We start from the raw sequence: 27,745 nt of genomic DNA on the forward strand, positions 1-27,745 counted from the left end.
CTAGACTACAGCGATTAGGATGACATACAAACAGATTGTTACCGGGTAATGTTCACGGCCCTGTGCCCCCGTGCATATTACCGTGCACGAATCCCGTACATTACTTCATCTACATACTACTCTACCCCGTAGACACATCCCCGACAGGGGCACCGGTACCCGCACCTCGCGGACCAGGGCCCGCCGCGTCTTAGCACCGTTTGTGTTTGCTTGTTGCGGCTTATACTTATATTCAGAATTCTTCTTCATCATCATCATCATCAGCATCATCATCACCTGTGCCCCCGTACCAGTCATCCCAATGCACTTCTTCCACATTATTGTCGAACCACTCCCTGTCCTCCGCAGCCAACTCGCCGCAATCCCGGACATAGAGGTGCGTCACCGAGAGCAACATGTACCCCCTGTAAAAGTCTTCCACCTCCGCAAAGCCTGTCTCCTCATGCCTTCTGCGGCGCGCCTCGAGGGCAGCCCTCAGCTCTGAGCTGTGAAACCGCTTGCACCCGGAGATGCTTAGCGCATCCATTTCCGGGCACACCCATGATTCCGCGTTGGAGTAGGGCCCTGAGACTGGCCTTGCAAGCGCACGGAGCACTTCAGAATTGAAGCCGTCGCAGTCACGAATCGATATAAAGTTGCCGAACATGTAGTATCTCAGCGTAGCCGAGTCTGGGATGCCCTCAAGCGTGAGATAGTACGAGTTGCAGAGGGTAGGATGGTTATAGGTAGAGGTTGTGCAGCGCGTGTAGGACAGCGTCTCAACGGAAGGGTAGTCGAGGTGGGAGCTGAGATGTGCGATGACATCGCCAGACATGTCTGTGAAGTACCAGTCGATGTTCTGGCCATTCAGGCGAGGAGGATCCGCGTCAGAGTAGCTGTCGAGCTGGAGGTTGGTGAGGTTTGCTCTCAGGTTGCCAGTGTATCGTCGCGGACAGCCATCCGGGACCGTGAGAGTCTCTAGGAGAGCAACGGCGGGAAATGGCACTTGGTCCGAGGTATAATCTGTGATGGTAATCCACCGAAGCTTGGGGGGAAACAGCGGCCGGGGTACCGGTGCCACGTACGCTTCGCGGAAGTGCACGCCGCCAATGGAGAGCTGTAGGAGCGCGGGCGTATCGAACGTGCGTTCGGACGGCGGAAGCGGTGCGGGACGTGCGACCGCGTCGTCAAAGATGAACTCGAGTTTGAGTTGGACCAGGTTCTCCGCGCGCCCGACAAGGTCCGTGTGTGGTAGTGGGAGGGAGCTCGAGTGGAGGAGATGCATGCATAGGAGCTTTGTTCGCTTCATGTGTGGTACGAGCAGCTCGACAATCGCCTTCACATGTGCCTTTTCCGTTCGGTCTTCCACGCAAGGGTCGTACCTCCGCCAGACGTGGATCGAGAGGGGCTTGTCTCGCGACCCCGCGAGGTACTTGCGGACCATCGAAAGCGGTGTGGCATCGCGTCCAGTCCAGATGACGAGCTGCGTCCAGAACTCGGAGCTGTTCGACATTGCTTCGAGCCAGTGGGGAGAGACGGATGCGATGTGCTCGACGGAGTGTTGCGAACATGGGGATAATCGAGAGTGGTACGGAGCTGGGGGATCGAGTTCTGGTTGGTAGTTGCTCTCGCGTTCGAATCCCATGTCGGCCATGTGATTGAAGGGACGTAGTGTAGCCCTATGGACGTCGCGGAGGATGCTCAGGAGAACGTCGTGCGGAAGGTCGTTGACCGTCGTCCGAGCGCGAGGCCTCCGGATAGCGATGCGGTTATGCTTGTCTGGTAGGGAGTAGATGATGTTCCCGCCTGCAGCTTCTCCGTCCAAAGCAAGCTCTGCGATATGTTCATTCAGACATCACAAAGAGCGAAGATCAGTCACGACTGATAGGCTCAGACACTCACGCTTCAGGCTGGGTCTATCCATGGTCCGTCACACCTGTGCCCGCTTCAACCAGGATCCTCAGAGTCGGCGACCTTGCGGGTGAGATGACAGCCTTTATGAGACCCGTTCAGAAGAGAGCGACTCGCGCGACGCGGCAACGTCTCGCCACAGACGCGTCAAACACGTGACCTCCACGTGGTCAGCTTCCCTTTCGTCTTGACTCTCCTCCACGCTGTCGCTACGGACAAAACCTGAGCAACACCCCTCGAGCTACAATCTCTTACAGCCCTGCCACGCCCTCGTTGCATGCTCATAAGCTTGGAACCGGCACTGACGAGTTCCAGCAACGTCAGTGAAGTTGTGAGGATATTTGTTTCCGAATAATTGTCCCACCTGATATCTTTCATTCAGGACGCGTATCGCACGAAAGGCCGTGCCCACAAGCCTCCCCTCCCAGGGACGCGGTCACAGTTCAAGTCTCTTTCTGACACGGAGGCTTTGAGTAGTGCGGTGAGCGATTCATAGTCCGCATATATGCGTCTGTTCTCAGTTTCCTCTCACCTCTACTACACGTAGCACAAGTCAGGTAGCCTTATTTGAATGGCAAGATGGAATATCAGGCTCCATCCAGCGACAGTGACCGCAGCATTTCCGAAAACGGCCGCATCTTCTACAGGCCCCGCATCACAACCAACGACCTACCTGCCGACGTTCTAGTCATCATCCTCGAAGAAGCCTTCTGCGCTGTGCGAGAGCTTTACACCAAGCGCGAAGCAGGTCGCCCGGACCCCATTGAGTTGAATTCTTGGCCTAGCTTCGAAGACTGTATACCGGAGAATCCTTTCGCAGAGTCTTTGGCCAGCGTCTCTTCTATCTGGCGAGAAGTCATGTCAAGTGTATCGACGTTCTGGTCTCCTCTTATCATCTGGCTAGGCAGGGACTCTACGCCGATCTCAAGAATCCGTCAATATCTCTTCTGGTCGCGAAAGCAGCCCCTAGAGATCTACGTCTTGCGCCGGTACGACCCCGCGATAGCAGATCAGACAGAGAAGGAACGAGTGGCCGCTATCCTCGAGCTGCTCCTGCCACACGTGCAGCGGTGGAAAGTGCTATGCTTGAAGCTCCTGTATGCAAGCTCGCTTCCTCGTCCGCGTTTCGAACTTCTGGGATGTGCCGATCATTTGGTACGGCTGAACCTTGACTTCATCATCGACGACACTGTCGGGAGTACTATGACAACCGCGCCCGTGCCTGGCGTATTCAAGACACCGATGGTCCACGAACTCTCGATGCACGGCCGCCACTTCTTGGAGTCCTACATGGGGCCATATCCCAGCTATGTTGTACCTCCTAAGCTTGCCCGCCTTGCCTTGACCAACTATGCACGAGCTCCCCGGAACAACTCCCGGACTGTCGAATTCTTCTCCCTGCTTAGCCTCGTTGAAAGCCTCGTGGCTCGCCCAGATCTCCGCTTGCTTCACCTCGAGAACCTCGAACTCGATTGCGTGTGTTACGTCTGGCCCGGCCGGCTCACGCCCACCCAGCATCGCTGGGACGTCAATGTCAATTTTGTGGACATGTGCGGCGACGTCATCGCAGACTTCTCCGGGACAGCTACGTGGACCATACTGCATACACGCGCTGCACGCTCCCTAACCGATTATACCCCGCGCGCACCCATCCCGTCGGCGAGTCGTTCAACACCCGCATCGCCGGAATAGCATGCCCGCTGACGCTGATGCACTACCTCGCCAACGTCGAGGGGGTTCCCGGAGGAGTTCGACGCAGGGCATGTGGTGTCGTCGGTGTGGCAGCTCCGCGTGCGCGATTGCTGCGAGCTCGCGGCGGGGGACAACGTTCGTTGGGACTAAGTAGCAGACGGCGAGCGACGAGCGTAGACAGACGTAGACCCAGACCTGTACACACATGTACCACTAGTACTTACATGCACAATAAGAAGCGCCCAGATTCCGATTTTGCAGGCGCCGGGGCGAAGCAGTGCGGACAGCTGCATCGCAACCTCTTCCTCCTCCTCCACTCCCCAGCCCACGCCTACCCGCGAACATCACAGGCGCACGCAGATCGCACGCGCCCTCCGAAAACACAGCGCCTGAGCCGTACCGGAGCGGCCTCCTCTGAAACATCGCGTGCGCGACTGGTGAGTCCCCGTTTGATCGTGGCGTCCAGCCGTGCCTCAGTGAGTATGGAACAGCCGACGTGCTCGAAGGAACGCATATCAGAACACACGACAGCACGCGCGCGCAGTGAGCAGCAACATGGAGGCGATCGTCCCGCCCGAGGTCACCGCCGAGCTCACCCAGATCCTCTCCAATCTCGTCCTCGGCGACAACCAGATTCGCTCAAAGTGCGTATCCACTGCTCCTTCATTCTCTGCCCAAACGACATGAACGCCTTTCCATGCTTGCAGTGCAGAAAAGATCGTCGACGACCGACTCTCCCAGACCCCGGAGCTGTACATACTGGCGCTTGCCCAGTTCTCCACGCAGGCGGACACGGAAGTGGTGAGTCTACATCATTCTGGCCGTGTATCTCCTGCGCTAGGAACATTGCCTAGGAGGTACCGGGGAGCGCTGCAGCGCGGGCGCGCCCGAGACGCGTCTCGCCGCACGCGACTCCCGGTGCTTTCTTGCGTGTTCCTTGGTAGCATGGCCCGCTCCCTGCATATGTCTTGCGTCAATGGACGGGCATTTCTTGTCAATGCTATTACCGAGACATACACCGTGTAGGAAAGCACCGAAAGCCCGCTGACACGCCGATGATGCTCTTCAGATGCGCTCCTTCTCGCTTGTCCTCCTCCGCCGCCTGCTCTTCCGTGCGACCTCGCAGTCGCGCCTCCCCCTCTACGATCACCTCTCCTCGCAGTCCGTCGCCACCCTTGAGCGCATCCTCCTCTACTCCCTGCTTCACGAGCCCGCCTCCGTTGTCCGCCACAAGGCCGTCGACACCGTCGCCGACCTCGCCAACCAGGCGATGGCCCGTGGCCGCCCGTGGCACGCCCTCCAGACGCAGGCCTTCCGCATGGTGGAGGCCGGCGACGTCGTCACGCGCGAGGCGGCGTTCCGGGTATTCGCGGGGAGCGTAAACTTGATCATCGACCTCCAGACGGAGGCAATCGTGGGCATGCTGCAGAAAGGTCTGCAGGACCCGGAGAGTATCGAGGTGCGTCACGAACGCCCACCGCCTTCCTCGATGACGCTCACACCGCGCACGAGCACATAGGTCCGCCTCGCCGCCCTGCGCGCATCCGTCGCGTTCCTCGCCGCGTCCGACAAGGCGCAGCAGGCGCAGGCGCTCGCGCTGCTCTACCCGATGCTCAGCACGCTGCCCGCGCTCCCGCACAAGCACCTGCCCGCGTTCCTCACGACGCTCACGCCGCTGGCGTCGAGCGACCCCGCGCTCTTCGAACAGCACCTCCGCGACCTCCTCGCGTTCCTCCCGCCGCTCATCGTGCCCGCCGTCGACGCGGGCCCGACGCCGACCGTCGCGCGGCCGAACCCAGGCGCGGGTGGCAGCTTCGTGTTCCCGCCGCCCGTGCAGAATGGCCAGAACGGATCTGGCGCTGGGGCGAGTGGGAAGGGTAAGGCCCCGGAGGAACGGGACGTCGACGAGGAAGCGGAGGAGGTGCGGAAGGCGGCGCTGGAGTTCATGATTAGCTTGAGCGAGGCGAGGCCGGGGATGGTCAGGCGCGTGGACGGGTGGACGGCGGTCGTCGTGAGGGGGTGCCTGGAGGGCATGGGCGAGATCCCGGAGGACGAGACGGAGGTGTGGCTGGAAGCGGACGTGAGTGGCTTCGTGCATGCTGTTGTGGCCTGCGTGGGTGGCTGAGGCTCATGCGGATTTGGGCAGCCCGGCGAGGATCCGACGGACGATACGTACCCGCACGTGTACGAGCAGTCGGTCGACCGCCTCGCGTGTGCGCTGGGCGGGAAGGCGGTGCTCCCGTCTGCGTTCCAGTACATACCGGCGATGCTGGCGAGCCATGACTGGAGGCTGAGGCATGCGGGCTTGATGGCCATCGCGGCGATTGCGGAGGGCACGAGCAAGGTCATGCAGGAGGAGCTTGGCAAGGTCGTCGAGTGAGTCGTTGTCTGTTTGTGCGGCCTGCGTTGCTGAGGTGCGCCTTGGAAGGCTCATCTTACCGGGGTTCACGGACCTGCACCCGAGAGTTAGGTATGCGGCCTGTCAATGCATGTAAGCAGTTTATTCTTCTTTAGACCGTGCCGTGACAGCTGACTTGTCATTAGTGGTCAATTGTGCACTGATCTCGAGGTGAGGGGCTACTATATGTTACTTATCACCCTAGCTAACTTGACGCGTACAGGAAGTCATCCAGGAGCAATATCACCAACAGATCTTCAATGCTCTGATACCCACACTCGAGGCGCCCGAGGCTCGGTCCGTGTAACCTTTTCGTCAACATGGCCTGCGACTGATCTGCTTCCCTCATCACGTAGTGTCCATGCGCATGCGGCAGCCGCCCTGATCAACTTCTGCGAGGGTGTCGAGCGCGACACGCTCATCCCCTACCTCGACCCGATCGTCGAACGGCTCCTCAAGCTCCTCAACCCTGCATCAGGCAGCCCGAAGCGGTATGTACAGGAGCAGGTCATCACGACGCTCGCCATGGTCGCGGACGCGAGTGAGGCAACATTTGCGAAGGTGGGTGATAGTTACTCATGTTGTGGGCCAAGAGCGAAGTGGCTGACGATGTGGGGTTGTAGCACTACTCTTCGATTATGCCGCTGCTGTTGAATATCCTCCAGAACGCGAACGGTCCGGATTACAGAAAACTGAGAGCCAAGGCGATGGAATGCGCGGGTCTCATCGGTGAGGATCTCCGTCCACACTGTTGTTGACATCAGCGTTGACGGATGGTCATTGTGCGTAGCTATCGCCGTGGGACGAGATGTCTTCAGGCCGGACGCGAACACGTTTGTCGAGTTGCTCATGCGAATCCAAAGTACGTCGACTCATCCTACTTTCCGTCTATCGCATTGACCAAGAGTTGGTTCGTGCTCCGCAGATAGCCCTCCGGACCTGCAGGACACGATGCTCACGCACTACCTCATCGCGACATGGGCAAAGGTCTGCCAGGCCATGGGCGAAGAGTTCGAGCCCTATCTTCCCGTCGTCATGTCGCCTCTCCTTGCTGCCGCGGGTACGAAGACGGAGGTCTCCGTGTATGGTGAGTTCAGGCATCTTTTCCGGAGGCACTATTGGGTAGGTAGCTGACCCATCGACAGAGGATGCTGGCGATGAACCCGAGGACAGGGAGGGATGGGAGGTGATGAACATGGATGGCCAGCACATCGGCATCCGCACTAGTGCGCTGGAGGAGAAATGTCAGGCGTTCGAGACGCTCTTGATATATTCCTCCACTCTGGGGCCGCGGTTCGTGAGCTACCTAACGCCGACGCTTGAACTCGTCCTTCCGAACCTGAGGTTCTTCTTCCATGAAGGCGTCAGGGAGGCATGTGCGCTGTAAGTAGTCCCTCGTTCACCGTTTGTGACAGGGCTCAACTGATGTCCTACCAATGATGCTCTCGATAGGCTCGTTCCGGTACTCTTTTCATGCGGAAAGAACAGCGGCGCGCTGACGAGCCAGATCGTCTCCGCAACGTTGTCTCAACTGATCACCTGCATCGCGAACGAGCCCGACGCGTCATTCCTCGCCTCCCTCTACCGCGCCTTCTCCGATTCCATGCGCTTGCTCGGCGGACCGTCCGCGCTCCCGTCTGAGCTAAGTGACGGTGTAATGGAGGCGACGAAGCGGCAGCTGCAGAGCCTCGCCGATAAGCGCAAGGCGCGCGCCGCGCGGCCGGCGAACCAGATTGAGGAGGAGCGTGAGGACCTGACGCTGATCGAGGAGATGGAGGAGTTCGCGCTCGAGGACATGCATAAGCTGCTCGTGGCGTTCGACCCGAACCATCCGTTGCTTGTGGCGATCTCGAGCGTGCGGGACCTCGGCCTACATCTTGCGCAGGGCGACGGCGAAGACGAGGAGTGGACGGAGGGATGAAGCTAGCCGAGACGTGTAGGGGTGTATTGCTATCTTGTTGCTGTCGTTTATATGTTGCTGAATCTGTGTCACGCCATAGAAATTATAATGTATGATGTGTACCGTTGGAGGTCAAATCGGAATAACGACTACTTTGCACGTTTTGGTGCGCTGCCTTCTTGCTGCTGGTGGCGATAAAGATCGTAGCATCGTCAGTCATGGGCCTAGTCACGGGTATGCGTTTCTTACCCTCTGAGGCGTTGGGGCTATGCACCAGAGCCATGTCCATGATTCGGATGGCATATCCGCGACAAAGTTATGCTTGACGCACATGTCAGTTCCTTATCGCAGTGAGTTGAGCAGTACAGATGAATATAAAGACGTCACACGGTCGTCGCACCATCCGACACCGCGTCCGGTAGCTTCAAACTTGAGTCTCTGGTACAGTCCCTTTGTTTCACAATTTCGGTGATCTCGCTGACTTGCCTCATTGTAGACTGTCTTGCAGCCGCTATCGAGCTTTGACAGCAGTCGATGTACGGCGCCCCTTTCCGTTCTCGATAATAGCAAGCCTTTATGGTATTTCTGGCGAGAAGTACAGGCGTCATACTAATCTTGACTGACTCAGTCTCCGGCGACACATTTGTCTCGCATGAAATGGTCTGAGACGAGCTCAGTAACATCAACCCCAGTTGATAGACAGATGCAGCGCCTCACCGTCGTGGTCGCAGACTGGTACTACATGAAGTCTACTGTTCCTCCATTTGTCCTCAGCTCCCCTTTCTTTGACCTTCCCTTTCGGAGCCAATCGAGAACGAGTGCACTGGTAGGTAAGTGTACCTCAGGCTGGGTATACTGTGCACGGACGCATATTGACAGTGACTTGCCAGCCTCGCTCGATTATTGACGACACACATTCTCTTTCTTTGCCTTCACGACACGTCCACGCATCCTACAACGACTCCGGAAGTCGCCACTGGCACTCCGCTAATAGCCAATCAAGTCATCACCGACTATATATCCAGCATGCGTTTCTCAACCTTCCTGTCGCTCATCCTCGTGGCCGCCGCCGCTCCGTCCGCCATCGTAGCTCCCCCCATCCCCGACACGTCTGTCGTTTTCAGTATCATGCGCCTGACCTAATGCTGAATCGTTGTCGTATAGGTCTAGTGATGCTCAACTTTCTGACGACGTCGCATCAGAAAGCGCTGCTGCCCAGGCTACATTTGATCTTCATGCGAGGGAGGCCCGCCAGTACGGGTCGGTCATGGCGTACTATCGTGAGCTGGACAGGATGAAGGCCAGAGCGGCGGGCACAGCGGAGTAACGGCAGCAGAATCGGGTGTAAACACATGCAAGCTGTCATGGACTGACCAAGGCAGCGAAAAGACTGCGTGGGCCCTTGCGATCGCCTCACAACTCAGCAAAGAGCCGTGACCCAGCTTTAGGGGCGCGCTGTAGAGATTCCGCCCTTGAGCGTCGAATCGGCGTGATGGCACTCGTTATTGACGACGTCGGGAATGGGAAGCACTACTAGGCTGAGGACGAAGTCTCTGGTGGGCGATCCGATGGTATGGGCCTACGACCGACGTTGCGACGAAGCTGGCTGATATATGTATGTGAACGTCACACTTTGTGTCATAGACTAGCTAGTATACACATGTCAATTTCAGTTTAGCAGAGTAGCCTGTGGTAGCGTAGAACGCGGTGAAGTGACTGTTGTGGCAGGGCGATCCGCTCAATTGCCACAGGTAGTCCTATTATACAGCGCCGTTTGGTGGCTAATGTCCGTACCAAAGCACCGAAAAGGGGGCTAACCGCAATCTAGCATTAGGGTCGAGCTCCAATCTCGTTGAAGAGACGTACCAATGCACAAGAATGCTCGGCCGCTGGTTGAGGATAATGCGCTCCTTGCCCTGTCCAGTCGTCCCATCGGACATCCCATACGTGGTCTTCAAACCATTCTTTATCTTCCGGTGCGAGCTCGCAGCACCCACGCACGTGGAGGCGAGACAGCAACGAGACCACATGCCCCGGGTCGAGCTCCTCAGGAGAATCTGCCGCTTCACGTGTCACTCTCCGCAGCTCGAACGCTGCCCTCAGGTCACCGCTGCTGAAGTTGTTGCACGCAATGATGGTGAAGTTCGTGAGGGCGGAGCACAGCCAGTGACCACACCGCTCCGTCGCACAGGCCGAGCGAGCTGCCGAAGAACTCCAGCACAGAAGCCGTCGCAGTTCTCTATCGTTACTTCGCCATACCCAGCTTCACCAACGTAGGTGAGGTAGTACAATAGCGTCCATGGACAGGCGATCCCGGTGATGCGGGTGTGGTATGACTCGCCGACAAGCTAGATAGGGCGGGAGTCAGGGCGGTACGAGATAGTAGCTCGAGGGGCGTTGCTCCAGTTTTGTCCGTAGCGACAGAGGAGAGTCAAGAGGAAAGGGAAGCTGACCAGGAGGAGACGACTGTGGAGGTCACGTGTTCGACGCGTCTGTGGCGAGACGTTGCCGCGAGTCGCTCTCTTCTGAACGGTCTCACCCCCAAGGCCGCCGACTCTTCTGGGGATCCTGGTTGAAGCGGGCAGAGGTCGGACAGCCCCACTGCCCTGTGTGACGGACCATGGACGGACCCAGCGTGAAGCGTGAGTGTCTGAGCCTAGTATCAGTCACTGATCTTCGCTCCTTGTGATGTCTGAATGTACATATTGCAGAGCTAGCTGTGGACGGAGAAGCCACAAGAAGCAACGCAATCTACTCTCTGCCAGGCAAGCATAACCGTATCGCTACCCGGAGGCCTCGAACGACGGTCAACGACCTCCCGCACGATGTTCTCCTGATCATCCTCAGCGACGTCTGGAGGGCTACACTACGTCCCTTCGACAGTGCCGACATGCACGGCTTAACCGACCCAGAACTCGATCACCTAGCTCCGTACCACTCTCGATTATCCCCACTATCGCAACACTCTGTCGAGCACATCGCGTCCGTCTCTCCCCACTGGCTCGAAGCGATGTCGAACAGCTCCGAGTTCTGGACGCAGCTCGTCATCTGGACTGGACGCGATGCCACACCGCTCTCGATGGTCCGCAGGTACCTCGCGTGGTCGCAAGACAAGCCCGTCTCGATTGACGTCCGGCGGAGGTACGACCCTTGCGTGGAAGACCGCACGGAGAAGGCACATGCGAAGGCGATTGTCGAGCTGCTCGTTCCGCACATGAAGCGATTGAAGCTCCTATGCATGTATCTCCTCCATTCGAGCTCCCTCCCGCTTCCGCACACGGACCTTGTCGGGCGCGCGGAAAACCTGGAACAACTCAAACTCGAGTTCATCTTTGACGACGCGGTTGCATGTCCCGCACCACTTCCGCCGTCCGAACGCACGTTCGACACGCCCGCGCTCGTAGAGCTCTCCATGGGCGGCGTGCACTTCCGCGAAGCGTACGTGGCGCCAGTACCCCGGCCGCTGTTGCCCCCCGAGCTTCGGTACATTACCATCACAGACTATGCCTCCGACCAAGTTCCCTTTCCCGTCGTTGATCTCCTAGAGACTCTCACGGACCCGGATGACTGTCAGCGACTATACAACCGGAGAGTAAACCTTACCAACCTCCAGCTCGACATCTACCCTGACGCGGATCCTCCTCGCCTGAATGACCGGGGCACCGACTGGTACTTCACAGACATGTCTGGCGATGTCATCGCACATTACAGCTCCCTCCTCCACCACCCTTTCGTTGAGACACTGTCCTACACGCGCTGCACACTCCCTACCTATGACTCCCCTTCTGTCTGCGAATCGTACTATCTCACGCTTGAGGGCATCCCAGACTCGGCTACGCTGGGATACTACATCGCCGGCAGCCAAGTATCGATTCACGACTGCGACGGCTTTAATTCGGAATTTCTCCATGCGCTTGCAAAGCCGTTCTCCCCAGGGACCTACGGCGGCGACGAATCATGGCTGTGCCCGAATCTCGAAATGCTAAGCATCTCCGGGTGCAAACGGTTGCACAGCTCAGAGTTGAGGGCTGCTCTCGAGGCGCGCCGCAGAAGGCACGAAGCGACGGGCTTTGCGTGGCTGGATGAGATGGGGTACGTTTTGCTCTCGGTGACGCACCTCTACGTCCGACGTTGCGGCGAGTTGGCTGCGGAGGACAGGCAGTGGTTCGACAAGAATATGGAAGACGTGCAATGGGACGACTGGCACGGGGGCACAGGGCCGTGAACGTTACCCTGTAATAATCTGTTTGCATGACATTCTTATCACCGTAGTCGATACTCGACTTGCCGTGCCGCGCTAAGTCCGTCTCTTCACTCTCGTCGACGTCGCTGTTCAGCAATCTCATGTATTCTACCGGCTGGGCTCCGCACTCCTCTCGGGATCCCACTTGCAGTGGCCACGGGTTAGAGAGCCCCGCGCGTATCTTGGCAACTGTACATGTGTGACTCCGGACCCAGCCTCTGCGAAAGGATTGTCTGGGACACCGTCTTAGGCCAGGAATTTAGTTGTATGGGATCCGGGCAAGCCGCCTCTCGTGTGGCACTAGGATCATGGTCAGAACATCAGCAGGCAGGTCGCTGATTGTGACATGAGGCCTGAGGTCTGAAGAGGATATAGCGATCCTCGGGAAGTCCGTGGTGACTGTTGCTGGGTATATCTTGTAGCTCCATTTTGCCGTTCAGCTAAGACGACCGGACTTGAGAACAGACGCATAGCCCAGAGGATAGAGAGTGGTTTGACCGGAATATGGAGACTGTGGAATGGGATGATTGGCACGGAGGCACGCAGTTAACAGTACCTGATAATTGTATGCCACGATTTGGTCATTGTAATCTACATCAGAGTTATTGACCGCGAGTTGAACGAGACGTATTCAGCGCACGCAACTCGCAACAGCCAAACATTATTATTAGTAGTCAATATTGTCCCACGGGTCATCATATTGCCCATCCAGATCCGGAGTATAGTCAAATCCCCCTTCCCAGTCATCCCAGTGGACGATAGACACATTCTCATTGAACCATTCCCTATCTTCGGGCACAAGCTCTCCACAGTTGAGCACATATATCTCCGTGATCGTCATCACCGCGGCGGCATAGGCCGCGTTTGCCTTCTGGCGTGCCTCCAAAATTGCCCGCAGGTCCGTGCTGCTGAATTCCGTGCATCCCGCAATTTTCAGTTGTTGAACATCTCGGCACAGCCACGCATCTTCGCTGACCGGTTTCGCGAGCTTGTGGAGAACATCCGCACAGAGGCCATCACAGTTGACGATTGCCAAGCTATAACAGGCATTGTCGAGCTTCATCCCGGCTGAGAGGTAGTACATGAGTGCGTCCGGATCGGCGATGCCGTAGACATAAGTCTGACATGCATCCGCCAACGGCGTGGATACCACAAACGGAGAATCGGGCAGTGAGCATCTGGTATAGTGCGCTACGTCGGTGAGCGTGTATTGGAGGAGTCGGTGGTACTCCGCAATCACATCGCCAGGGATATCGATGAAACGTGTGTTGGCCTCCCAGCGGCGGGAATCAAAGGGAGCAGGTGGATGTGTGGAGCAATCGAGCTGTAGCCCGTCGAGATGGACCCTCCACAGGCGATCCATACGGGTCGTGATGCACGCCAACAGCTCGTGGACCGGAAAGGGCGCATTGCATGAGTTGTAGCCGGTGACCCCGAGCCAGGTGAGCTTGGGTGGCAACGGCATGTGCGTGGCGCGCTTCACGTAAGCCTCGCGGAAGTGAACACCGCCCATAGAGAGTTGCTCCAGCTTTGGAGCGTCGAACAGGTTCGCCGGAGGTGAGGAGACATTGGAACTTGTCACCAGGTCATCGTTTACAAAGTGAAGAATGAGCTCGATCAAGTTGTCCGCGCGTCCGACCAAGTCTAGACCGGGACACGGAAGCGAACTGGAGTATAGAGGCCTCATGTAGAGGAGCTGCCAGCGATTCATACTCGGAGAGAGCAGATTGAGGATCATGTTCATCTGAGCCTTCTCCGCGGTGTCCTCGATGGCTGGACTGAACCTCCGTAGGATGTAGATATCGAGAAGGGATTCTCGCGACCAACTGAGGTACTCGCGTATCCTAGAAAGAGGAGTAGGATCACGGCCGGTCCAAATGACGAGGCGTGTCCAGAATATGGAGACGTTCGACATGGCAGCCCGCCAGACCGAACAGACGGATGCGAGGCACTCTGGGAAAGGATGCTCCGACACTGATTCATAGTACGGCGCCCAGGGATCCAGATACAGTCTGTCTCCTCCTCGAAATGCATACGGGAGACTTGCAGCTTGGCGTACATCACGGAAGATGAGGATGAGGACGTCATGTGGAAGGTCGTTGATGGTCGTGCGAGGACGTCGAGCCGTAGTATTATATTTGCACTCGACGCTCATGGCCGTCATTTCTATCACGCGTGTGCTGCAGTATATGGGGCTCAGACAATAGTGACTATTATCATGAGGCATACAATATTGCACATACCACGTCGTACTCAGGCCAGCTCGGCGGGGGCGACCAAATGCCAGTGGCGGTCCGAGTCTTCCAGCCTCGCGGTTTAAACTTTATACTGAGAGATTCCGCCGCGATACGATGAGCAAAAAGTCACAATAGGTCCGCTTGAAGCGTTGAACTGAGTAGTATCGGGGGTGATGTGAGTACGACAAGTTGGCAGTTGCGCCGCTGCCCGCAGGACCCGGCGGCGGCGCAGGCGCGAGAAACGAAGGCCGATGATACGTCACGTGAGCATCGAGATAGCGATCGTACCGACCACAGGCGCTCCCCGCCACACCATTTTCCCCGGTTCCGGGCCTCAGCAAAATTCATCTTCCCCAGCTCTAGGTGCATCGGCGACGAGTGTAAAACGTGGCGGGCTGGCGTAATGGCAACGCGTTAGTTTCCGGAGCTAAAGATTCTGGGTTCGAGTCCCAGGTTCGTCGACCGAAGTTGAGTGGCCAGCAGGAGGGCTTCTTTTTTGCTGCGACGACTCGGGAGACCCAGAGCCCGGGGCTACGTCAAGAAGCGCGAGAGGGGAAAGTGTCGATGAGGTGCGACTACGACGACGGGTCATGAGCGAGTGAGCTTCCACCTTTGTCCTATGAAGTAGTACTCGAAGCCAACGAGGCAAGTCAACGGTCCTTCTCAGGGTCCGGAGACCGTGACATAAATGCAGAGGAACGGCATATGCTCGTAGCAGATGTGTACTCCTGGGGACAGCCTCAGCCACTCCGCACCTTAGTGAACATCGCAGGTCGAAGACGGATTAGGTCCCATTCCGACGATAGACAGCTCCTCGGGTGGCGCAGCCCCGAGGACGATACGATATGGTACGTTACAGCTGGTTCTGTATATAGAGAGTGTGGTACGTTCTCGACTACGGCGAGAATAAGTTAGGGCGAGACAGAATTGGTTAAGCAGACGAAAGTACCCGAAAGTGCCCGAATTCAAGGCACGTTACGCCGAAAGCGCGGCGATGATAGATAAGTACGGAGAGGTAAACTCTCCCTCGGAGCCAGGCGGCTCGCGGCTGCGAGTTGGAGGCGGATCTTGCTGGCATGGTAGAGCACGCCACACGCATTGCAAGGTATTCGAGCCAGGGACTGTTCAGTACTGCCGCTTGCGGTGTTCGCGGCGCTCAGCCTCAACGAAGGAGCGGTTGAACAACCCGTCAACATTTCTGCCAACACATAATGATCGTCAGCTAGACCATAGGATTTTGGATACGCTGAGGCACCTACACGCCGAGCGGGGCCGAGAATGCGGGCATCGCGGCGATCGCGGCGGAGATGACAGAAAGGATGGTCCTGGCGTGCATTGCGGGATGAGGGAGAGTGTAAGGAGTGTGAGGGTTCAGGAGGCAGGCTCAGTTGGAAAGAGTCGAGAAACGGAAATGGAGCTTGGTCAAACGATAGGGCTGCAACAGGATGGGCGGCACAGTCAGCGCGCAAACAACAGCAGAACGTGGGCCAAACATACCTTCAGAACGATGAAAGAGAAGAGAGGATGGAACGCGAGCGCAGCAACCACTCACCTATAAGTACACCATCCCGCCCACCGATCACTCGTTCAACGCGACCGTCGCGCGGTCGCACCTCCATCAAACTCAAGCGGGTCGTGTCGGCGCTCGCGGGGCGGGGCCAAAACCAATTCTGGGCTCGCTCGGCGAGTCGCGATCAGTGTTTGATGTAGGAATGGGCTGGGAGAGGCTAGTGAGGGGATGACGGGAGTCTCTCCGTGGAGACAGAAGGTGAGCGTGAACAGGGTGACCTGGAGACGCGAGACTAGAAGACGGTGTGGGCGCTTGCGGGCGGGCTGCGAGTGATCTTGGAGTGATCACTGGTGGTTTCAGCGTGGTACACTGGTAGTCCGAGGGTGTTTCAGGATATAAGCCGTTGGTGCGGTGAGGTGCTCGAGACATCCAGCAAGTGCACCTCAAAACATCGCTTGCCCCTCCGAGTCGGCCTGTAGTGAACATAACAAACGCACAGCACCCTAGTAGTAGTACTCACTTGAGCACAACGGCAGACGGCGCTCACCGACTGATGATACATGACGTCTCTCCGAACAAGACTGGCGCGGTCCTGAAACGAGTCCCGCTGGGTTACATGGCACTAGATGTGAGAGCACAGTGTGAGTTCGCCTCAGTAGGTACGCAACTTTCGGTCGGTACATCACGATCGAAGAGTTATGTTCGCCTTATAAACGGCCATCCGTTTGTCGAGAGAGCAAATGAAGCAAAACTGTGGGACAATCCTTCAGCATGCACATAATCGTAGTTCTAAAGTGTCCGCGGACGTACGGATAGAGCGCAAGGCCGGCAGTACTCTGCAGTACTACTTGAGGTCGGTGAATCAAAGTTCCAGGCTACTCGTTTCTCGGACATTTATAAAGTGTCAGTTGCCCCGCGGAGGTGCAAGGACGACAATCTGGGTTGCAGATCAGATGGGCATCTCTGGTAATCAATATGGGACATGAACGCGGAAAGCAGAGACAAAGGCAACTCATTGAAGCGGCTCGGATTCCATGCCGTGCGTTGTGTGACATGGGCACGTGAATCGTGACGGACGCGAGGACCGACGCGAAAACAGACGCGTCTCCTCTCCACTCAGCAAGTACGTACTTACTGACATGCATCTTACTCAGCCTCACATGGTTGCAACATGAACAACTACCAAGACGGTTCCAAGACCAATTACTTCAATTACTAACTTATAATGTCCCCAATAGCTGATCTGCCTACAAGAACCGTGTCACGCCCGAGATGATGATCTAACTTAGGTGCTGCTCTGTTTCGCAACATCCGACGTCACCATTTTGACGCGCGGAAACAACGTACAGACAAAGTTCTTGAGATCCTCCGACTGCAAATTGGTCTCCCAGCCGTCGGTGCGCAGCTCGCGAGACCATGCGGCGGCTCAGCGGCCGCGTCGCTGACCGGGACGTCATTGTCGTGGCACAGGTTCGGCAGCGCGAGCGCGGTCACCTGTAGCTGGCAGACCCATACATAATATACTGCTAAGTAGAGTGCAAATGCGATACATAGATGCCGCTTACTAGCCATGTGTCCTCATACATTAGCCGTCTGCGCCCTGCAATACATTACCCTCCTTTCACGAACAGCTACCGCTGTGCATCAAGCTGGTCTTATTACATTGCACGATGTATGAAGTACGGCCAGAAATATACGGCGCCGCCTTGATACACCGCCTTGATACGTGATGGACTGCCCGCCATGTACGACCGCAGGACACCATTGCCCATTGCGCCGCGCCCCTTACTAGTATACATCGCACCGCACCCCTTGTACATCGCCCCGTGCCCCCTAATCGCCCCGCGCCCCTTGTACACCGCGCCGCGAGCCCCTTGTACATCGCCCCGCGCTCCCTTGTACATCGCCCCGCGCCCCCGCAGCACGCCCCTTGTACATCGCCCCGCCCTCCTTGTACATGGCCTCACGCTCCCTTGTACATGCTCGCCCCGCGCCCCCGCCCCGCGCCCCTTTACATCGCCCCGCGCGCCTTGTACATCGACTCACACTCTCTTGGACATCGCCCCGCGCTCCTGCCGCGCGCCCCTTGTACACAACGCCGCGAGCCCCTTGTACATCGCCCCGCGCCCCTTTACATCGCCCCGCACCCCTTGTACATGGCCTCACGCTCCCTTGTACATGATTGCCCCGCGCTCCCGCCGCACGCCCCTTGTACACCGCGCCGCGAGCCCCTTGTACATCGCCCCGCGCCCCTTGTACATGGCCTCACGCTCCCTTGTAGATCGCCTCACGCTCTCTTGTACATCGCCCCGCGCTCCCGCCCCGCACCCCTTGTACACCGCGCCGCGAGCCCCTTGTACATCGCCCCGCGCCCCTTGTACATGGCCTCACGCTCCCTTGTACATGGCCTCACGCTCTCTTGTACATCGCCCCGCACTCCCGCCCCGCACCCCTTGTACACCGCGCCGCGAGCCCCTTGTACATCGCCCCGCGCCCCTTGTACATGGCCTCACGCTCCCTTGTAGATCGCCTCACGCTCTCTTGTACATCGCCCCGCGCTCCCGCCCCGCACCCCTTGTACACCGCGCCGCGAGCCCCTTGTACATCGCCCCGCGCCCCTGGTACATCACCCCACGGGCCCTTGTACATCGCCTCGCGCTCCAATTACATCGCCCCGCGCTCCCTTGTACATCGCCCCGTGCTCCCTTGTACATCACCCCACGAGCCCTTGTACATCGCCCCGCGCCCCTTGTACATCGCCTCGCGCTCCGATGTACATCGCCCCGCGCTCCCTTGTACATTGCCCCGCGCTCCCTTGTACATTGCCGTCCCATACACCATATATGCTCCCTGGGCCGGTATGCATTGTGATCCCGCCTGCAAATATATAAGTACCCGCGATACCACTCTCTCGCCCTGCTCTCTGCCGCTCCCCACGTCAGCATCTCGCCTTACCACTCCTAGTTCTGCCTCGTAAGTCCTCCCAGCCTCCCACCTTACAGCCCTGTTGCAACGCAGCCTCGCAGCCTCTGTACCCGCCTCTGATACCTGCCTCCCTTCTCGAGGTTCCGCCCTCCAATGCCCCGCATGTCGAGTGGTGACCTACCGTGAGTCAGTCATTGCGCCTTCATTTCTCTCTTCTCTACTTCACCCTCTCACCACCTTCCTACCTCGCAGCGTCTTGACTCCCCGCTTCTTTCGCTCGCTTCTCGTCTGCCGCCTCTTGTCTGCCCGCCTCTCGTCCCCTCGCCTCTCGGCACACCAAGTGTAGGTCATGCTGCACTCGCGCAGTCACTCGGTCGCTCACCACACGGTTACTTGGTCACTCCGATAGCTAATCAGCAGACGCCGAGTATGCAAAGTTGAGACCGCGTACCAGATGGTGAGTTCTCCGCGTGAAGACCATATCACTCCATCGTGCACCCATCAGTGTTGACCCCGATATCCTGTTGACCCAGGTGCACCATTGCCGATCCTGCACGCGGGTAGTGAGTCGGCAACATACAGGGATCCAGAACTGACCGATCATGGCATGATGTAAGACGACTCGAGCAAATCTTGTAAGTCAGCAGTGAGCGAACGTCGGAGCGATGTCGGAAGGCGTTTGCTACTTACGCGTATGTGGTACCGAGATCGATACCGACTGCCTTCGAGGACGGTATAGGATAGTAGTGAGCGAAGATCGAAGCGATGTCGGAAGGCGGATGCTACTTACGAGTATAAGGTACCAAGATCGATACCGACTGCCTTCGAGGACGGCGTAGGATAGTAGTGAGCGAAGATCGAAGCGATGTCGGAAGGCAGATGCTACTTACGAGTATGTGGCACCGAGATCGATACCGACTGCCTTTGACGACAACATTAATAATAAGAAGGTCGGTCCAATCCCACAGGACCAGCCAGACGACCAAGCTCCATGACGGTCAAGTTGGAGAGCTGTAAAGTGTCACGGATTCATCTCGCCATGGCTTCCACAGAACGTGCGGAATGCCGAGGAGGGCGAGGACGATGGAGAAGCAGGGGTCGCCAGGGCCGCCATTGATGACCGCCACGGTATAAGTCTCAGAGGAAGATGTTTGTCTGGGAGCGGGTGCACGACCAGTCAGTTGGGTGCGAGGGCGAGGGCAATGGTGAGCAGGCGAAGGCGAGGGCGTGAGGGCGAGACCAAGTGGAAGAGTGCCAGGACGAGAGTGCAAAGTTGGGTGGGCGAGCGCGGGGCGAGAAGCACAAGTGCGAGGGCAAGGGCAAAGGTGAGGGTGCACGTGAGGGTGAAACGCTCAATGTCCGAAATTACTAGCTCCTCAGCAGTGGTTTTCCAACCCATTGAATTTATAAACGCCAGGACGAGAGTGCAAAGGTGGGTGGGCGAGCGTGGGTGCGAAGGTGAGAAGCACAAGTGCGAGGGCAAAGGCGAAGGTGAGGGTGCACGTTCGGGCAAAACGCTCAATGTCCGAAATTACAAGCTCCTTAGCAGTAGTTCTCCAACACATTGAATTGATAAACGAAGTCGACATAGTATCATAATCTCGCGCCTTGACTTAGCCAAAAAGGCCCACTGGCCCACGCCTTTTGACATAACGCTTTCATCGACACTCGTAAGTCAGCCTGTCGGCGAGCGTATGCAACCAGCCCTTCTCGGTGTTCTGCTGACCGGCCTTCCCAAGAATCCATCCGCGCCCTCCACCAGCTCGCTTGCCACTCGTAAAACTGTACTACACGTCGCATCTCCTCCTCGAGGAGCTGGCCTTCTTCTGTAAACCTATGCGCGCGTGCACGGGCCTGGCACCATTCGATTCGTAGCACTGCAAAGCAGTTAGTAGGATCGGCAGCAGTGCTCTCAACGGTTGCACACTTACTCTCCTGTTCATCTTCGTCGTCATCGCCACTCCGCGCACCCTTCGTTGTCCATATCCACGAGATCGTCCGCGTACCCTCGGTCTGTTCATCTTCCTTTGTCGGGTCCGGCTCGGACATATGCCGCACGTCGTTGTCGTCCAACTTCTGTAAGCCGGTGTCTCTCCTCCAGTGCGTTTTGTCCAGTGCAGGTGCAAGCCTCACGAGGGCTTCGTAGCAAGCATGGTACTTCGCTCGCGCCTGGGTAATCTTCTTGTCGCACCGGGTAATCACACCGCGCGCACGTGTGTTGTGATGCTGGCCGCTGATGAAGCGACCCTTGACTTCGAGTAGTTTCCGTTTAACGCAGATGAGACGACGGATGTCTTCAAGAGCGTCGTGTGCGAGCCCCACTCGAAGCTCCCACTCGATGTCCTGCAGCTTCCGATCGACAGGCATCAGTAGTTCGATGACATTCGAGGGAAGATAAAGGGGCAGGTCCTCTGCCAGCGAGGAGGCAGTGGACCTGCTGGCGTCCCGAGAGCGATGTGCAGCCACAGTTGGCATGTACAGATGCTGGACGGCCTGCCAAGCCTCAATCGTGCGATGCAAAGCGTTCCGGGCAACAACTACATTGCCCTTCTGCAAGTCTGTGGCGCGCGAGCCGAGGTCGGCCTTCTTTTCCTTGAGCCTGCGCCTTCGATTCCGTGAGTTCGTGACTATGCTACTGTGTGTGAAGAAAAGGGGGACTTACTGCTCCTCCTCGTGTTCCAGGCCTTGCGATATCAACGCATACGGAGAGATGAGGTCGTCGAGCGTCGCGTGTGGTGCCGCATTCTGGTCTCTACGTTGTGTTCGTGCCTTGAGCTCATCAGCTTCTAGCTCTGCCAGCTTCAAGCGAACAGCCGCCATGGTTATGGCTACAAGGTCGTCGTGTCAGGGTTAATGACATGCACAGTTCGTAGAACAAACTTACGCCGACGCGTTACGGCAAATGGATTCGGGCTCGCGCCATCAGACGCCTCCCAGGCCTCCACTTGCGTGGTCCACGCCGCCTTCAGTGCGGGGTCGACCTTCTCGTCGTACGCCTGAAACGCAAGCACTTGATTACTGCGAAGTTCGACGATGTTCTTCACCTTTGTGAGAATGGAATTGGCTGCCAAGGTGGGTCAGATGCGTTCATAGCAGTGTGTAGAACAAACCCACGTAGCCGAGTGATCTTCCGCCAGTTGTAATCGGCGAATACGTCATCCAACATGTCTCGGCGAGCCCCTGGACCCATATCCCTGGTGCTTCCCGAGAAGCCGTTCACGGCGGACCATCCGCGTTCCACGGCTTCACCATCGGTGCGACCTACATACTTAGTGTAATTGAACGAGTAGTCCTCACGACAGCTGGCTTGATGAGCAGGGAGATGGAATTTAGGTATGAGAAAAATGAATCGGCGACCAGCCGCATCCCACTGCGGGTCATACTTATTCATGCGCTCCCAGAAGTGCACGGACCATTGGCAAGCGATATCATACGAGACGACAAGAACGACATGATCGCTCCCTTTAAGGCTTGACTGAAAGATGTAATCAGTGTTGACATATCTGTACGAAGTTCAATGGACGAATGTACGGTCATGGGACAAGCATTCACTGACCTTTCCCCCTTCTGGAGGTCGCCGACAGCACAGGGTCTCTTCATATCGTGGCGCGTACATTCAATGGTGACAATACCGGTGGCGTCTGTCGTCTCACGGCCCTTTGAGTTCACGAGTCTCACGGCGTCGTGGTTGCTGCAGGTGCTGGTTGTCTCCTGTACGAGGTCACTGTATTTCCGGAGATGGTCCTTGTAGCCTGTCTCCTCCACGAAGTAAGCGTAGCCGTGGTTAAGTCCCGGGTCGCGATCATTAGACGAGACCGCACGACGTTTGAGACGGAAGTTCGCATCAATTCCTATGAAGAGCCTGTAGAGCCACCTTAGGCAAGTTCATCAGTGCGTTAATTACGGGGTACGAAGACGTTGATATACGTACTGCCGCTCTGGAGGCGCACTCTTCCAGTCCTCAGGAAGGTTCTTGCCGGGATGTGGACATACCGGACAGATGACGGCACACTCCCCAGGCGCTGTGGCTTTGACTCCGGCGGCATCGTGTCCACGACCGGCGCGCTTGAACATCCGTAGGTTCCTCCACATGCGCATCATTCGCATCAAGGACGGGTAGCGATCCTGATGCGGCAAGTGTTTATGGATCGAAGATTAGTCTGGGAGTAGATAGAGACGTACTGGTGGAGGATCTAGGCCTGTATTGTCGGTCAGGCGCGCGAGCGTGGTGTGGAACTCGAAGCCGGACACGTTTGCTTGATTGGAGAGAAGGTGGAAGTGCCGGAGGAGCGTAAACGTGGCTGCGGTTTTGGGATTTGTCGGGGTCGCCGGAAAGAGCCTTGCGCGCAGAAGCTGCGTCGGGCGCGATAGGGCTTGTGTGCATCCGCAGAAGTCGAGTGCGACTTGGTGGATACCCGAGAGATCGAGGACTACGAAGTCGTCCCCAAATGCCCTTTCGGGGTTGGTGCATCTCTCGCCTGACGGATGTCCGAGCTGGATCCGCAGGCCAAGACTCTTTAGGTCGACCTTCACGAAGTACAGGCTGTCTTGCCATGTCTGCGGAACGCATTAGTAGGGCATTGAGGCTCCAGGCCCCTCACTCACCTCTAGTCGATGGAAGGGAAGGTCTTGATGTCGTTCGAGCACACATGTTTCGCACCACATGCGGACGTCAAAGCAATCCCGGCAGCGGAATGGCGATTGCTCGGAGCCACAGCCTGCGCAGTCGGTCTCCGAGTATCCGCATCGACCTTCCAGCCGCAGCAGTTCTGCGAGCCAGTCGTCGGTGTGAGGTGTCCATTCTCGAAGGGGATTGTCCTGTAAATGTCATTGTTTCACATGTCGTACCACCACGACATTAAGGTAACACTCACGCCTGCCGTTCGTTTGCGTTTCTTATGTGCGTCGACGTAATCTGCAAGGTCGTGGAAGAACTCCATCTCCATTGTCTCAAATGGCTCATCCGGCGCGTCGTTGAGGTCCATGTCACCGAACACAGAATAGAGGTCCGGCGCCGGAGGGGCGGACACATCAGGAGCAGGTCGGTCGTCCGCGGCATTGCCTTCGGCAGACGATGTGACTGAGATATATGTCGTGGTTGCTGACAGATGATCGGCCGAAGAGGAGTAATCCACCCGACGGTGTAACTCTTCATCTGGACGAGGAAGTGAGAGGGCAGGTGGCGGTCGACGTCTTGCAGCTGGCTGTGCGCCGTTGTCTTCATCGAAAACAAGCACGTCAAGGCCGTCTCGCCCGCGCCGACGTTTCCCCATGAGTCTGTTAAATGGTTAAGTGTATTCACATCAGCTTTGCTTAGACATACTCACTGTCTGTAAGGATGAAGGGCGATAGGTTGCGCTCTCGCGATATGCGTGGTAGAGCCTGGTGGCGAAAACTGGGTAGAAAGTCAAAAAAAGGGTGAAACGGATGGAAACGATGAATGGGCTCACAATATCCCAGGTAGGGAGTGGATCTCATCCACTTCCAAATACGCGATTGATCAGAAAGGTCATTACCTTTCGCAGGCATCAATCAAGTCACAGCACCACCGTGCTACTCAAGATGAGGTTAGCAAGGAACTCCCCAATTTCGTCTCCCCTAGACCGTGCTTACTCTTCGATGATGTTCGAGCCGAACTCGTTGGACGTTGAGTTGACAGATGTCGACCTGCCACAATGCTAACCCCGAGGTCCGATAGATTGAATAATATATGGACGCACGCGGATGTCCACTATGTGATCTTTTCCGGCAGCCAAGTTGAGTATTGGGGGGAACCCCGACGGTCCAGAGATGTGTTGTACATCCACGGCACAGATACGGAAAGGGCACTGTAGCTCTGATACAAGTGTTAGACTGTTTGATCGTAAACGCAGAGGAAACCACATATCTTCCGCACATCGTTGGGGAGACACTCCGCAACGCGAACCTCATTCGCCACGCGTCGAACCGGCAGCTGAGAACCGGCCGCTTGGGCGAAGATGGAGTCCTTTAATTGAGGTAGAAGGCCGCATCCGAGTGGAGAGATGTGTCGCATGAGGAAGGAAGGCAGGCGGCCTAATGCGTCGAGAGCGTGGTGGATTGAGGCGAAACAGTAAGATCGTCGAAAGGAACCCGGCAAGCCTGACGACGTCGCGGTGGCTGTGTGATTGTAGATTAGATGCGGGCCGTCTCCGGAGTAAGGGCGAGCCAATGGCGAGCCATATATCGACCATACTGAATAACACAGTCGGCCGTCCAGACGATATTTGATTGTTTTTGGAGGCTACACAATGTCTGCAGCGGCTTGATCTCATGCATTACAGTCCTTTTAGATTGAGACTCACAAAGACAGCAATCCCTGTGTGGCGGGATAACGTGCTGAGTACTGTAGCCTTCAAGGTTGCATGCCGGACTGAGTCCAATAGTACTAGTACGTCGAACCATTACTGGATATCTGCTCAAGAACAATGCGCGACTCATCTTGCGCTCCTCACCCAACGTTATCAAATACGTGAAGAAGGTGGTATTATGCACCCTCGACGACACCTTAATGACAGTGTGGAATATGGCAGGCCAAGCAGTTGTCGCGTTCTTGGGTGCGCTCGACCTTACGATGTACACTCGACTCGATCACTATGGATGCTGGCCTCCGTCGTCAAATTGTCGCCTAGTAAGGTGTGTTCAATTCCTATGTCTGTGTCTCTACATTCATACACTGCCATGGCAAGAGTCCGTCCTTGTACCTGGTGTCGTACTGGTTTGTAGCCATCAACTCGAGCTCTACCGTCAGAGTACAAATGATCTTAGCAGCCCATTCGCGCCCGACGGCCGTCACCAATTGCCTGATCTCTCCTTTCAGTGTCCCCTTCGACCTCATCTCCTCCCATCCACGCAACCTCCCTTGTAGCTCGTCGGTCCAGTATGCCACAAGAGCCTCCTTGTTCTCGCAGTCCGACCACCACTGCAAGCGCGCCACACCTGCCTCTTTGAGGCACGCCAGTTGATGTCCGTGGAGCGATCGCTCGAAGGCGACCTTGTCTTGTAGTTCGTCTGGTACACCTTGGAATATATCATCCATTTTCCCCCATTCCGCATCGTCATAATGCTCTGGAATCTCGACGACGTACGGTGTCGTCCAAAGGCCAAGATCCTCTGTCACATCGAGGTCTCGTTGCACAGATAGCTGGCACGGCTTACGGGCAAGCCGCAGGAGGTCGGAAGGTATGTTGGATAGGGTGCCGAATGGACTCGTAATATGTCCAGAACGAACTGCGTAGGCCCGCCGATTCTGAACTCCCTTGCGTAGTCGGCCGCTTGTGCCATATTGAGCACAATATTCAGCATTCCGAGTCCATGGAAGCATTGGCTCACCCATCTGACTGGATATATCTCTTCTGCCGCTCCCGCTTAGCCGCATTCTTTTCGTCGGCTGTGTGATACTTCGCCCTCCGTCCCATGGTAGGAAAGTGTAACCGTAGTGTGACAGCGCTAGCGCAGAATGCCTGACTTCACACATGTGCTTCGCGTGACAGCGCATGATTCTCGCCATGTAAGTACCATGTACAATGTATGGTACTTAGGCTTCCCAATGGAGCCAGACTGTGTAGACCTAACGTTGCAGCCAACTGATATAACAGGGAGGATTACTAATTCATTGCTAGACAACACTACGATTTAGGGGCGAGCCACGGTGCGGTACAAGGCATCATACACTACACATAGTACAGACAAGATCGGCAACGAGCACGCTATCGGAGACCAAGCGCAAGAACATGATTACAAAGCACAAAAAGACGACCAAGCACCATTATATCCTCCCTCCTTCAAAGCTCGACGCGAACTTGACGCTTACGGCGCGATGATAGCGACGGTGCCACTGGCGGCGGCGCTCTGGAAAGCGGCCATTGCGAGGGCGAACGTCGCATAGCGCTGGTAGACTGAGTTCGGCGTACCTATGACCAGCGGAGCGACCGCGGGCCTGACCAAGATATGTTAGAGGGGCATTGCAGCGTCATCGAAAGCACCTACCAGTTGTTGAACACGCCTACCGCCAGACCACGCGTGACCGCATAGTAACGGCAAGGAGTGGGGTTGAAGTGGTCCACTACCACCGCACGGGGCGCTGCCATTGGGAACGGCAGGCGAGGTGCAACTTCTCTACAGCCCGACCGAGTAACAACCGGAGTGGCAGCAAGAGGCTGGCCGCAGGGGCCGGGCTCCGTGCCGACACCTCGTTCATCAACATCGTATTCGTAGTCCTCGTCGTCCTCGTCATCATCGGGGACCACGACAAGAACCCTGCGATGCGCGAGGGCAGGAGGCGCGGCGGCGACGGCGGGTACAGGGACCGCAGTGCGCGTAGGTGCAGCGGCGACGGCGGGTACAGGGCCCGCAGTGCGCGCAGGGGCGGCGGCGGGCGCAGAAGCGGCGGCAGGCGCAGAAGCAGCGGCAGGCGCAGGGGCGGCGGGAGGTGCAGGGACGGCGGCAGGCGCAGGGACGGCGGCGGGCGCAGGGGACGCGGGGGGCACAGGAGGGACAGTCGTGGAATCAACTGATGAAGTTATGATCGTTAGCACGGGTACCAATGACATATCGAGCGCATACCGGCTCCCAGCTCCGTCACCAACCGCAGTGCCGCGGCCAGCTGCTCGAGGGAGAAAGTGTTGGGGGGGGAGCACTCTGGGTTCTGGTGGGTCTTCATGCTTGGACACATCGAGAGCGGTGCCGTGAAAGGCGGCTCTTATGACAACCTGCCGTGCTGCCCTGCGTCAACCCATTGTGGACGCTCCACCGGCACTTATGTCTGTGTATGCACCGTGTACGCACCTCGTGCTTCCCGGTAAGCCTGCATATAGACAAACCGGGATTGATTCCCTGTTCTCGCGAGCTTCTCGAAGCCCATCCATATGGGACGAGTGACAGCAGAAAAGGCCTGCAATTAAACATGTCAGAGGCGGCAACGGCATGATAC

General features: G+C 57.0%; 9 protein-coding genes and 1 non-coding gene across 10 annotated transcripts; 5 read left to right on the forward strand and 5 right to left on the reverse strand.

Annotated features, from left to right (window-relative positions):
* Positions 1–232: 232 nt before the first annotated feature.
* C8Q71DRAFT_909440 (uncharacterized protein) lies at positions 233–1,990 on the reverse strand (the record flags this gene model as incomplete). The annotated part of the gene is made up of 2 exons (XM_047929043.1): positions 1,882–1,990; positions 233–1,812 (listed from the first exon to the last, which is right to left on the reverse strand). The coding sequence occupies exons 1-2, from the start codon at positions 1,901–1,903 to the stop codon at positions 233–235; spliced, it is 1,602 nt and encodes a 533-aa protein (XP_047776123.1). The 5' UTR covers positions 1,904–1,990.
* Positions 1,991–2,104: 114 nt separating this feature from the next.
* On the forward strand, positions 2,105–3,838 carry C8Q71DRAFT_773107 (uncharacterized protein). The gene is made up of 3 exons (XM_047924448.1): positions 2,105–2,221; positions 2,273–2,371; positions 2,438–3,838. The coding sequence occupies exon 3, from the start codon at positions 2,470–2,472 to the stop codon at positions 3,580–3,582; it is 1,113 nt and encodes a 370-aa protein (XP_047776124.1). The 5' UTR covers positions 2,105–2,221; positions 2,273–2,371; positions 2,438–2,469; the 3' UTR covers positions 3,583–3,838.
* An 18-nt stretch (positions 3,839–3,856) lies between these two features.
* Positions 3,857–8,059, forward strand: C8Q71DRAFT_773110 (ARM repeat-containing protein). Its single transcript, XM_047924449.1, has 15 exons — positions 3,857–4,019; positions 4,074–4,226; positions 4,290–4,383; positions 4,652–5,041; positions 5,102–5,662; positions 5,729–5,958; positions 6,011–6,073; positions 6,127–6,151; positions 6,204–6,277; positions 6,337–6,541; positions 6,604–6,709; positions 6,771–6,842; positions 6,906–7,067; positions 7,126–7,363; positions 7,433–8,059. Exons 2-15 carry the CDS (start codon positions 4,138–4,140, stop codon positions 7,899–7,901), a joined length of 2,778 nt encoding a protein of 925 aa, XP_047776125.1. The 5' UTR covers positions 3,857–4,019; positions 4,074–4,137; the 3' UTR covers positions 7,902–8,059.
* Positions 8,060–8,705: 646 nt separating this feature from the next.
* Positions 8,706–9,483, forward strand: C8Q71DRAFT_180847 (uncharacterized protein). Its single transcript, XM_047916806.1, has 3 exons — positions 8,706–8,710; positions 8,771–8,989; positions 9,045–9,483. The coding sequence occupies exons 2-3, from the start codon at positions 8,907–8,909 to the stop codon at positions 9,205–9,207; spliced, it is 246 nt and encodes an 81-aa protein (XP_047776126.1). The 5' UTR covers positions 8,706–8,710; positions 8,771–8,906; the 3' UTR covers positions 9,208–9,483.
* Positions 9,484–10,329: 846 nt separating this feature from the next.
* Positions 10,330–12,270, forward strand: C8Q71DRAFT_180755 (uncharacterized protein). Its single transcript, XM_047916804.1, has 2 exons — positions 10,330–10,522; positions 10,592–12,270. Exons 1-2 carry the CDS (start codon positions 10,501–10,503, stop codon positions 12,103–12,105), a joined length of 1,536 nt encoding a protein of 511 aa, XP_047776127.1. The 5' UTR covers positions 10,330–10,500; the 3' UTR covers positions 12,106–12,270.
* Positions 12,271–12,692: 422 nt separating this feature from the next.
* On the reverse strand, positions 12,693–14,564 carry C8Q71DRAFT_180763 (uncharacterized protein). The gene is made up of 2 exons (XM_047916805.1): positions 14,367–14,564; positions 12,693–14,303 (listed from the first exon to the last, which is right to left on the reverse strand). Exon 2 carries the CDS (start codon positions 14,285–14,287, stop codon positions 12,791–12,793), a length of 1,497 nt encoding a protein of 498 aa, XP_047776128.1. The 5' UTR covers positions 14,288–14,303; positions 14,367–14,564; the 3' UTR covers positions 12,693–12,790.
* A 185-nt stretch (positions 14,565–14,749) lies between these two features.
* C8Q71DRAFT_t111 lies at positions 14,750–14,821 on the forward strand. The gene has a single exon. It is a non-coding gene; the product is annotated as a tRNA-Arg (tRNA).
* A 664-nt stretch (positions 14,822–15,485) lies between these two features.
* C8Q71DRAFT_860186 (uncharacterized protein) lies at positions 15,486–15,696 on the reverse strand (the record flags this gene model as incomplete). Its single annotated transcript, XM_047927761.1, has 2 exons — positions 15,486–15,558; positions 15,620–15,696. 2 exons carry the CDS (start codon positions 15,694–15,696, stop codon positions 15,486–15,488), a joined length of 150 nt encoding a protein of 49 aa, XP_047776129.1.
* A 4,692-nt stretch (positions 15,697–20,388) lies between these two features.
* On the reverse strand, positions 20,389–23,780 carry C8Q71DRAFT_874986 (uncharacterized protein; the record flags this gene model as incomplete). Its single annotated transcript, XM_047928378.1, has 10 exons — positions 20,389–20,672; positions 20,727–21,400; positions 21,458–21,623; positions 21,680–21,859; positions 21,910–22,298; positions 22,352–22,669; positions 22,727–22,920; positions 22,978–23,352; positions 23,401–23,613; positions 23,670–23,780. The coding sequence occupies 10 exons, from the start codon at positions 23,778–23,780 to the stop codon at positions 20,389–20,391; spliced, it is 2,904 nt and encodes a 967-aa protein (XP_047776130.1).
* A 2,842-nt stretch (positions 23,781–26,622) lies between these two features.
* C8Q71DRAFT_860188 (uncharacterized protein) lies at positions 26,623–27,475 on the reverse strand (the record flags this gene model as incomplete). The annotated part of the gene is made up of 3 exons (XM_047927762.1): positions 26,623–26,752; positions 26,803–27,325; positions 27,379–27,475. 3 exons carry the CDS (start codon positions 27,473–27,475, stop codon positions 26,623–26,625), a joined length of 750 nt encoding a protein of 249 aa, XP_047776131.1.
* Positions 27,476–27,745: the final 270 nt, after the last annotated feature.

Source organism: Rhodofomes roseus, assembly GCF_022264815.1.
Source record: "Rhodofomes roseus strain CIRM-BRFM 1785 chromosome Unknown C8Q71scaffold_18, whole genome shotgun sequence".
In the NCBI taxonomy this organism is placed as follows: domain Eukaryota; kingdom Fungi; phylum Basidiomycota; class Agaricomycetes; order Polyporales; family Fomitopsidaceae; genus Rhodofomes; species Rhodofomes roseus.